This window comes from Canis aureus, chromosome 1, assembly GCF_053574225.1.
Source record: "Canis aureus isolate CA01 chromosome 1, VMU_Caureus_v.1.0, whole genome shotgun sequence".
NCBI classification, from domain to species: Eukaryota; Metazoa; Chordata; class Mammalia; order Carnivora; family Canidae; genus Canis; species Canis aureus.
Window position 1 is genome coordinate 64,601,716 of NC_135611.1, and position 12,376 is coordinate 64,614,091.

The 12,376-nt window shown below is 34.5% G+C and overlaps 1 protein-coding gene across 1 annotated transcript in view; it reads left to right on the top strand.

Annotated features, from left to right (window-relative positions):
* RNF217 (ring finger protein 217) overlaps positions 1-10,862 on the top strand; it is a 131,382-nt gene extending 120,520 nt beyond the window's left edge. The window contains exon 6 of the mRNA XM_077906608.1: positions 1,155-10,862. Coding sequence (XP_077762734.1) covers positions 1,155-1,228 — 74 coding nt within the window. The 3' untranslated portion in view covers positions 1,229-10,862. The remainder of the gene's footprint in view (positions 1-1,154) is intronic.
* Positions 10,863-12,376: the final 1,514 nt, after the last annotated feature.

Below are 12,376 nucleotides of genomic sequence, written 5' to 3' on the forward strand. Positions count from 1 at the left end.
TGTTGATCCCCTTTCAATACCAAAGTTAATACAACTAGTATTTTAATAAAAGAGTGTAGTGGACTAGAACCTAGATTTTCCGATTCTGAGTTTAGGTTGGAGCATGAAGGAAAAGGACTCTGGTATACCCTTGGGTAATTGGGCTGTTCTAGTAAAAGGGTCCCTTGGCCAAAAAAGATACCTTCAATGTGGATGGGAACTGATACCCAACATAGACCACAGCACTGGCAAATGGAAAATGGATGAGTGATTTGTATAATTTTATTCATACAAGTATATTGACATACGTGTTTTAGAGCAGTGCATGCTGTAGAATAACCTTGAGGACTGGTTAAAACACAGGTTGCTGGTTTCTACCCTCAGTTTCTGATTCCGTACCAGGGCAGGGCCCATGGATTTCTAGTTCTGAGAAGATAACGGGTGACGCTGATGCTGCCAGTCCAGGGACCACACTTTGAGAACCATTGCTTTAGAGAATTTTAAATTCAGCGCTATAGATAGAGATTGTTTTTATGACTGTTCCCCACATAGTAGTCGGGATTTCTTTTTTCTATTCTAAATAAAACAAATATTCATATGTGAAGTTCTATTTAGCAAGCAATTTACATGTACAGGACACATAGAATTATACAGTAACTGGTATTCACGTCCTTACAATCTAGGAAGGACTTTAGGAGGTGGATAATCTTACTATTTACATTTAATGGTTGAGGAAACCAGGCTTACTAGGACTTCATATGTGGAATTGAAGAAGAACCAGGAATTGAACCTGGCATTTGGCTCTATGGCCCATATGCTATCCTGCCTGAAACCAAAGTGTCCTATCAGGCTGCAAATGATGCAACTAGAGATAGTAAAGAAGTCAAACCTAGGATTAGATATTTTGACAAAAAACACAATTCCGTGTTCAAACTGGTGTCATAGAGGCTCTTAGAAGGAGGAGAGAACCACAGAGAACTAACACGGAATGAAATGTTACAGAAGTAAAGAACACTTCATGACATAGGTATCTCCCCCCTGTTCATCTGTATGCATTGCTAAATGGCGATTATTTGTAAAAGACTGCAAGACAAAAAATGGAAAGTGGGAACTGTTCAACTATGTAAACCTAAATGCCTCTCCTCCTAATTTGTTTTTGTCTTTTCCCCCCTCAGGTTTATTTGTATTTCCTATCTATTGCCTTTGTAAAAAACAGAGAAAGAGATCACGGACAGGAATGCACTGGTAAAATGCGGATGATTTCATGTAACTAGGCCAGGCCGGGTAGGAGCCACACAGAATGGCACACTCATCTGAGAGTCACATCTTGAGAAACACTGCGTCCTGTCCCATCTCCCTGTGGTTCTCTGCAAGCCACAATGCCTCTCGTGCCGGTGCACTCCCTACATGGTATCCTGTCCTTTCCTTATACAGTTTGCTGCTTTTGAAAAATGGTCACTTTCATAGACTATAAATATCTGTATCATAGCTCTGACCTTCTTACTGGTTCTTGGAAGAAAATATTTTAATTAAGAACCAGTTATCCTCAGAATTGTCTGAGCATGCCTCTCTTAAGCGTTGTTTGGACCCTCTTTGTACCTAAACCTCCTTGCAGGCCCTCTTCTGAGACTTGGTGTGAATAGCTGAAATCATCCCACCTGTACAAACAAGCGAGGCCACTTTTCAGAAGATGAAGGCTCACCATATGCACCTGTCTTTACCTGGGGCCCAAGCAGTATAATTCCTCCATCCTTTGGATGCTGTAATTGTTAGAAATCTCAATGCCCAAAAGGGAACTAATGAAACAAAATTACTGAGAAGAATCATGAGTTACTGGAGTATATATGTGCAGGGGTGTGAATGTGTGTGAATATAAGTATATGTATTAAAACTAGGTCCAATAACCTTGTATTTGTCAACTTCTATGCCTCTACACTATTTTTCCATTTTTTCATAGACGTATTTAAAGAGGACAGTTCCTTTCTGGGCATATTTTGGTAATATGCTGAATTAAAGTCAATGTAGACAACAGTCTATTTTGATGTTGACCCTTTCTATTCCTTGCTCTCTCTCTCTCTCTCTCACATACACACACACACACACACACACACACACACATACACCAGAAATTTGTGCAAGGTCACCTCAAAGATCATCAAACTTTATTAACTGATGAAACTGATAGGCTGCTTTTAGGAAATTCTCAAGGCCAGAATGTTCAGTCTTTTCAGATCTTATATTTTGGCATACATGTTTTACTAAATGAACAAATCCTTCAGATGGGATTATTTAGTTTAAAAAACAAATTCGCTGTAGCAAAAACTGCTTAAGCCTTTAAACAAATCACTGTTCTAATTTTTTAATCAGCTTGTAATTACAGATAATTCTGCTTTAGGTCAAGTTGTGATAGTATTGGTAACCCCACTTACTACCCTCAGCTCTCTTTCTCTCTCTCTCTTTCTCTTTTTTATCTTTTTAACAGTCTCCAAGATTTTCATTTAAAAAAATACAGTTTTGAAGAGTTTTTCTTATGCTTACTGCTCAAATACTATCAAATGTGTTGATATCTTTATGGATGGAGTCATTTGAAAACACAACTTTTTGTGTTCATGGGTTTTTCTGAAATAGAAACAGTTTTGGAAAAATGAAGGAAATATCTTCAGGAAGTTTTACCAAACTGAGATGTCTTTAAAAAGTAGACAAGGATGAGAAACTGAACTATGTTATTCCTTTGTTTTCATCATGAAAGTTCATCAGAATAATGGGTAAAGACCCCTAAGAAGTCTGAAGTTTGTGCTTATCTCCAAATCCTTAGAATTACCCGTCTGCATCAATGTAGCATTATTTGTCAGCAGCCTTATCTGAATCATAATAAATTCTGTGATAAAACATGCATTAACATGGATAGTTTGTCTTGGGCTCTGAAATAGAAAAGTACTTATCATTTTTATTAGGCCTAAAAAGTCCATGATAGTGAAGTTTGCTTGCATGGATAATGAGCTAGCACAATTCCACTCCTTCTGAGTAACACTCAGAATAGCTATCCTGCGATTTCTGGACTAGTCTATGTTCAGGTAGAGGAGAGGGTGCCATTTATGACTCTACAATGGCATATTTCTAAAGCATGACACACTGCAAGAAAAAGTGATGCTCTAATTTCACGAATTCATCTTACCATTCATCCATCCATCCATCCATCCATCCATCAAAGAAATAATTTTGAGTGCCTATTGTATCTGCTCCAGTATTAAAACAAGAGAATGAAAATTCCTATCCTAAATCCTTGTCATTCTGTCATAAAAGTGCTTAATTTTTGTAAATTCATTCTTTCTGGACTTACGTGTTAGCTTGACAATATGTGAATGTTATGAATTCTAAATCTAGTGGATATGTGTATGTATCATGTGTGTGTGTGTATATATATGTAATCCTACATACACACATATATAATATTTCCTTAGCTGCATATAAATACAAATGCCACATACATATATACCAACTGGCTAAATAATATACTCTCTGGTCTTAGATAATCTATTTTCTTAGGTTACTGTATCTCTTGTCTTTGACCTACTCAGGGATTTTTATTCCTTCCTTTGAATAACTTATCTTTTGGAGATACTTTTATATTATTTAGAAACGTTCCAATTTCCCAGCTACAAACTGGTGTCTGTTATCAATGAAGGCTCTTTCACCAATGCTTGAGATACTGTACACAGTGTTGCACAGGGTTTTCATTTTTCTATTTCATAGATTTTTTTAAAATTAATGTATGCATTTTTCTCTTTCAAAGTTGGTATATATTGGGCTTTTCCCTGATAGTGACTTAAAATAGTAATTTGTAAACGTTTTTACTAAGTATTGTCAAGATCTTTAAAAAGAAAGAAGAAAATAAGAAGGATTATTTATATGTTGGTGCCAACATTGAACGTAAAACAGTAGTAACTTTTGGGATAAATTCTAAAAGCTACTTTAGAAGAAGAAGCGTACACATAAAATAAATAGCATTCTATCCAAAGCTTGTCACTTTTTATTGTAAATGTAATATATACTCCTTTAAAAAAATCAAACCCTATAAAATTATAAAATACAAATTCATCTTCTCTGCCCCACCCCTTATTTTCTAGGGGTAACCACTGTTAATGTTTTGATATGCATCCTTCCAGAAACTTTCTGCAAATATGTGTGTGTTTGTATATGTCCATGTGTATTAGTTTTATACAAATAGAATAATAGTCTTAATGTTCTATGACTATTTTTCATTTATTATACATTAGTAGACACCTTTCCATAAGTGTTTAAATAGAGTTACCTCATTCTTTTGTAAATTACTACATATTCCATTGTGGGGCTATCCTTTACTTAATTAGTCCCTATTGAATGGACATCGAGATTGTTTTTACTTCTCTAGTACAAAGCATCAGCGAAGAACTTTTACATATATTTTTATCACTTTATGTACACATTTCCATAACTTTTGAAATTTGTTTTTTATAAGATATTTGTAATAAAATTTTACTGTGTTTTCAGTGAATGAAACCATATATTTGAGACCCTTTTCTTGGAGAAAAAGAAAGATTATGTAGGAGTTTTTAAAGAAAAGCATCTTTTGCAGGATAATTTCCCTCCTGCTTGATTAGCCAAATAAATATGTGGCCAAAACTCATAAAGGAAAGTCCATCTTATTCCAATAAAGAAAATGCAATGAGATGTCTATAAGATAATGTGGGATGCCTATAAGATCCATTGATATTTGGATTGCCCCTTTTTAAAATTTGAGGGATTTAAAGGAAATACCTAAACTGATAATGTTTGGCACATTTTTAAAATAAAATACTATCCATGTTCATGCATGTTGCACCACAAAGGAACTTAATTATGCCATTGTGAGAAATAGGAAGCAATATATTGGAAATCATGAATGATCGCAGTTATCTACAAAAAATAAATCTGATTATTTGTAAGGTTTGGTAGTTTGTTGGGATGCTTATAAGTCTGGAAGAACATGAAACACTCATTTTTTGAAGAATCCCAGAAGCTTCCTAAGACGTTCTGCATGTGGAGTTAAGAAGAGAAGAAGGGTCAAACCTTTTGGTACAAGCAACCGCTTGTTGCCACCACTTTGATTTTCTGATAGGTGCTATTGATCCTAAAGATAGAACAGACAGGAAAGCAATCAAAGATAATTAAACACAACAAGATCACAACCTTGTTATCTCTCACTGTGCTTTCTGGACTGTGGTATCAGGATTCAGCGGTGCCTATCTGGAAATGGCCTGTCCTCTGCCACCCACCATCTCTTGAGCCCCAAGCCCCTAGCTGAGCCTTTATCATTCAGTCCTACCACCCAAATATATGGCCCTTGGCTCCCCTAAAATATCATCAAACCACTGTAATCTTGTCCAGTCAGTCTGGCTTTTCTCCATTCCTCTGCTGACTCTAATTAGCTCCTCTTCACTGCAAAAGAGGAGGAAAAATGAGACAGGTGAGAAGCTCGCTCTGGCACGTGCAAACCATCAATATACCTTCTTGAGCTTCGTCAAATTAAGTCCATCTGCCAAGACATTGATCCAGCTTCTCCCTTGTCAAACATCGCAGTTGTGTTTAACATTTGACTTTATGCTGCCTGTTAAATTTATAATTATAGAAAAAGCTAGTGGCCTAAATGAGATTGACATCCTTCATTAAGTACGTTTTTTTAAATCATGCCAAAAGCCATTTTATTTTTTAATTTTATAGCAAACTGCCCATATGCCTTAATGTGAGTCTTTACAATGGATTACATGCATATCTTTTTTTACCTGCTGCTGAAATCTATCCGAGTTATTGAAAGTAATTTTTCTTGTTGTCAGCTTTATTGTTTTGTGTTAATGTCTATTATAAATATAGCCTTAAAATTCAATAATGCACTTTAAAATACTTGTGCCATTTAAGTAATTTGACAGAATTAAAGAAGGGGTTACATATATTTTGATGGAGACAGTAGAATGACAGTATTAGTAAATATAAGTCACCTCTTTAAATTTGGGGTGAGGAGGAGGGTAGAAATCAGAGCCAAAAATTTAAAACAAGTAAGATATCCTCAGAAAAAAAAACATAGCTAAGTTCCTGAAATTACACTAATTCTAAAAATTGATATCAGGAGCTCAAACATAACAGGTAATTAATAAATGTTACCTAATAACCTAGCTGTAATGTTTGTTAAAATCTTAAGTTCACTTCTACGGCATTTTAACTTCATTTTCATTTTTCATGAAAACTATAAAAATTCCACTGGCTAGAAACTAGTAGTAAATCAAAACTATCACCAACAGCCACCTTGAGCATTATTTTTTAAAATTTCTGTAATTTAATTATGATCTCCTTCTTCTGGAAAATAAGTTGCAAAATCCCATTTTTAATACATACATCTAAATTATATAATAAAACTGAAATAACTTTAGAGAAGCATTAACACGTGGTCTGAACCAGAGTTCTAAACTTTGGGATTTATTCAGGATTGTGAAATGTGACCTTTTCAAATGCAAACCGATGATGCAAATCCTCAAAGGAGAAATGCAGTAGAGCTCCTTTATAACTCTGGGTTTGAGGATGGGGCTAATACACATTTTATAGCCAATTGTGAATGTGGGACTGCTACTGTAGATCCCTGTTACGAGAGTAGTACTTTAGCCGACTTTATCAAAATCCAAGAAGTAGAGAGTCACATAGTGTGAGACTTGTAATTGTCTGTTTGGAGCATTAGCTGAAGCCGTCATAAATCACACAGCTCTTAGATCCTGGTACTGATTGCCAATTATAGAAGGATGTAATTATGTGTATCACGATCTATATTCTTTTTAATTTTTATTTATGTTTTGGCTAAAAAAGTGACTTTTTTGAGAATAATATTACTTTAAAGGCAAAAAAAATATTTTTTAAATACACAAAATATTACCACTGCCTCTTTGTCACTTCCTTTCAGCTTATAAAAGAAATTTAATTAGGTATATTTAACTCTGCAGCACTTAAGTCATACAGACTTACTGGCATAGAAAATATTTTTGTTTTTCAAGTTTATCCCACATTTTTGTCACTGTTTTATTTTTGTCACTGTCATTATTAAGTGACTTTCTTCCCTGTTTTTGAAGTAATGCTCATATACTTCAACATGAAGTTCCCGTTTTCTTTAGATTTCCTAGTAATCTAGGTTTTTCCCTCTTCTGTCCCCTTCCCGTCTTGGCCAACTGTGGATTAAATTCCATCTCACTAACTCTGTTGACTAGTGAAATGAAATTCAAATTCTGAAAGGACTCCATAGTTTGGCTCTGGTAGTAAATTCACCTTGGCGTACTTTGTAAATTGAAATATGTGAGGAGCACCCCTCTTTCTTCTTGATGGGATTTGGAGACCCCTGCCTAGCCCCTCTGACAAGAAATAAAATGAACAGATGTCAGTTGGATCAGAGAGCCTATAATACTCTAAGACCAAGCTTCAGAAATTGCTTCATGAATGTTGTAAAGTCAGTGTTGTGTTTGCTTATTAATTGGACAGAGAGCGCATGTGGATATTCATCAGACCTGATCCCAAGTCCTTTATGATTCATCCAAAATGGCCACGTGTCTGGTTTTGGGTCTTTGTGTCAGCAAAAAGTCCTACAGCTTGGACTTGGGACTGGCTTTAAGTAGTATAGCATTTGTATATAAGATTTGAGCACGGGTTCATACTCCGTGAACATTATTAGACATTTTGATAATATAAAGTAGTAACATTGAATGTACGTGACATTAGCCTTATTCTAGAGAAACCATTTGTCATTTGCAAATGTTCAACATCTTCAGTGATACGATTTAGGTATAAGTAACATTCAGGTATATTTAGCATAGTTTGGGTATATGTTATGGAAGAGTCCAAGGGAAAGTCAAACTTGGGTGTTAAGGGCCCCCGTAATTGTTGAAATAATGTTATTTCCGATTTCTCCTTCTAGCTGAGATCCTGTGCTGTTGATCATCAGTTCCCTGGGAAGTTGTTAGGTATTCACCTAATGAAATCGTCTCAATAGTCCAGTCAAATTCTTAAAAATAATATTTTTTCATTAACATATTACTTCCTCTATGTCCAAATATACTTTAACTGCTTCTTTCAAGTAAAAACTATCTAAATGTTTTATATATTTGAATTTTTTAGTTTTTAAAAAATAGGTGTGCTTTATAAAGAAAATTCTAGACAAAGTATCATGAGTTTTTATCAGCTGACTACAAACATTTTCCCTCAGGCCCCTTTTTTAAGTTTCATATGGCAATGCTTTAATTTTGTTATTAGAACATTTTCATCATAATTAAAATTCTGTATATGGCATTGAAAAGAATAGACCAATCATATTTCTTATGACCCAGAACAGTAATTGGTTTATATATGCACATTACCATGTACCTTGACAAGAACAACGTCTTATAGATTTTTAATGTAAAAATTAATTGGCAAACTTGTTGCTTATTTGAAATCAATTATTAATAAGTAGTAAATTCTGAAAGATCACAGAAATAATGTGTAGAAGGAACACAACAGTGGCATTAAAATGTTAATACATTATTAAGAAACTACAAGTTGGTTTTTTTATTTTAAATAAAATTGGGCATGAGATATATTCATGAAACAAATATATTTATATGTGTATATCTATTGCAAAACTATGGGGCAATTAAATTATTCATATTCTCTTTTTTCAAAAGAGTGTAAAATGCTAAAAAATAAATTTCAGTGTTTAATCTGTTATTGCTATATATTCAGAAATTACAGCTCTAGATATAGCCATTTCCCATTCGAATTATCATAATATGTCCCATTTTAATTATATTCTCATGAACAATAGCAAAGGAGAAGAAATTTCTGAATTTTAAAATGAACGACTCTCACTAGTGGTTTCTAACGATCTTGTCCATCATTTCATTAAATTGTGTATTTTTTGTTTTCTGTAAAATTTGTAACCAATTTCCAGGTAATATAAATTACAATATTTCTCATGTTTAAAATGAGCCTAGCTGAAAAGAGATTTTCTCTTTCAATGATATTGGAAAATGTGTATGTGGTTTTATTTTTTAACTTTTTCTACATTTCATTTGTCATACTATTAACTTTGGTATTCATAAAACTATGTGGAGGAAACTATTTTGAGTATATTTTTTAAAAGAGGCAGGAGAAATAAAATGAGAAACTAGATGGTAATATTATGTAGAGATCCCTGAAAGAGAATTGGAATAGGAAGTAACAGATCCCATTGAGGTGAAAATGTTGGAAAATAGGGAGTATTCGAAGACTTTAACTTCTTACATTGTTAGAGTAATCAGCTTATTTCCAAATGAATATTTCCTGCTGTTGGCTCCATGAGTTGTGATTTTTGTATAATATATAATTTCCCCCCCTACCGTTTCAATGTTTATGCATTAATTACTGAAAAGAAAGTAAGGAATGGGGAATAAATTCCCTTTTCCAATAGCACTAATGTATACTTCCTTAACCTTCCATATGGTGCTTTGTGTGATGAGAGTATATAACATTTATATATGTTATTAGTGCCTTATTTTTTTCACTTGACTTTATTTCTTACCTAAAGAGCCATATATTTTTTGTGAGTGTTCCTTGGCCCCTGTATTTAAAGTGCTGATGAGACAGTGTATCTTTAGTCTTGTATATAGGCTGCATTTGCTACCTTAACCCACTGTATTATCTCTGGAACAGCAGGTTAGCCAATATATTTTTCTTAAATTCAGTGTTTATTTTTAAGCTAAAGAATTTTTTAAAAGGGTATTAAACATCATAATTTGAAGACGTTATTATTGAAATGTACTTTTAAACTGCAAAAAAAAAAAAGGAATGCTGATTATTAAAATTTGAAATGTAGGTTGGAATGGCTGTCAGCCTTTATAGCTCCAATTAGGACAAAACTACTTTACAGAAAAGCATTAAAAATAAAAGTAAATATATGGAGCTTCAGGAATTTGATCTGTTTCCTACAGCTTGTCTTTGGCAATATGTTATTTGTAATCTACGTCTACACAGATGTGGAACCACATGGTGTTTGGCTATATACATGTAATCATTCACAGTGGGCTTTATCAATACCAAGATATTTTGTATAATGTTATTTTGCTCTTCTTGGTCTTTGCTTTTATGTTAGCTTTATATAAAAAGCTGGTTTTGTTGTATTCTTCATGTATCATAGTATATAATTGAACTTTTCCTGATGAATGTATGGTGAATAATTAAAATAAATCATGTGCTTAGAAAAGACAAAGACACAGGTTGTATATGAAAATATGTGTACATATTTGACAAAGATAAAAAGAGGAAAAGAATCTTCCTGCCAACAGATATGTCCTGCTGGACAGGACTTGGAAATTAACAGATTTTTTTTTTTTAAGCAGTAAAATTTAAAAATCTATTACCTCAAGAATTATCAGTGGATACGTGTCAGTGTACTGCTCCTTGTTAGCAAATACAGTCTCACTTGCTGCTGGCAGTAAAAACAACCCAAGTGTCAGATCACACAAATTTTAGGGGCAAATCTTTCAAAAGGTGGATACTTTGTAATATTCTGGAGTCAAATTTTGGACTTTTGGTCATGTCCCTATGGCCTTTTGTTGTGGTTGGGCTTTTTTTTTTTTTTATTGTTTTTGGTTGGTTGGTTTAGAATGGAAGGGTAATCTTAATTATGAGATCAGATCTCATGGAAGGATATAATGACACTCTACTTGGATGAAAACTGTAATGGGAATCAACTATTTTTATTGTCACTGTATGAGCTGTTGTATGGATTCCTGTGGAGTGCTGTTTACTCGCATGATGTGTGTGATACATCATGCAACGTCATCTAGCAATGCTTAATAAACGTTTTTAAAAGAGAAGACTCTTGTCCTTTTTTCAGTACATTTGGAATTTAAAGAAATGAAAAGGTAAAATTTGACAACGGCAAGATTATTTTCTCTCTGACTTATTCATTCATTGAAAATCCATTCAATATTATTTATTCAGTTAATTTTTTTTTTCAGTAAACATGTACTGAGCTCCTGCTGTGCTATAAAAATCACCGCACATGCATTTAGGAGAAGGCCAGGCTCCAACACTGGTGCCAGGCAAGGATTTCGACAATGGATTCCTATCTTGAATTCTTTGACTAATTTGGTTGGTGATACTAGGTTAGCCACATACCTAAAATAAGGAGTGCAATGGCGATCTCTAAGGTCTCTTTCAGCAGTTCAATTTGGATCTGTGTAACTGATTTTTAAAGTTAGTTCAAATGATCCAATTCTAGCCTTTCTCCAACCCGGACAGACCATGTCAAGCGCCTGTGTCTTTCTACAGGCTGGTTCCCTATCTTCTCCTGCTCCACTGAACATCTCCTCCTCCATGCTCCTCAGGCCCAGCATCCTCTCCCACAGAATACCATCCTGGCCGTGCCACATGGGACACATCACCGTGGCCTCCACTGTTGAACATTCTTTGCAAATCACTACTGAACACAGCACTTTGTATTTGTTTCCCAGCGCTGACATAACAAAGTACCACAAGCTGGATGGCATAAAACAACAGAAACGTATCCTCTCACATTTCTGGAGACCGAAGTACAAAATTAAAGCTTCAGTGGGTTGGTTCCTTCTGGAGGCCCTGAGGAAGACTGTTTCATGCCTCTCTCTCGTGTCCGGTAGTTGCCAGCAATCCTTGGTATTCTTTGACTTGTGTTGTCTTCACTTCAGTCATTGGATTCAAGGCCCACTCTTGTCTAGTACGGCCTTTTAGGGGGCCGAATTGTATCCCCCAAAATTCACAGGTTGAAATCCTAACCCCCAGCACCTTAGAATGAGACCGTATTTGGAGGTACAGCTTATAATGAGGTAATTAAGGTAAAATGAAATCATATGGGTGGGTCCTAATCCAACATGAAATAAAATTAGAGCAACATGATGACATCTTGTTGCTTCCTTGCCAGCCAGGAGGAGACTACAACCCTATGGTTATCAGACTGAATATAAGACACTTAATTAAATTTTAGTTTTAGATGAACTACCATTACTTTTAGTATAAATATGTTTCAAATATTTAATTTATGATATATATTATACATATCCTATATCATATATATGTGTCCCCTTATGCATATGTATATATATGTATAAATATGCATACCATGCATAATAGAAAGAACATAGACATTTGATCCAGATAGACAAGTTACAAATTTAGGCTCTCCTTTTTAGCTCAGGGAACTAGAAGTTACTTAACCTCTTTGCACCTCAAATTCTTCATCTGTAAAATTAGAATACGCTTACCTAGAAGGGTTGTTGCAGGATTAAAATGCCTGGTAGGTGGTGCCTCAGTAATTAGAACACTGTCTGATGTGCAGAGATCAATGGCTCAACAA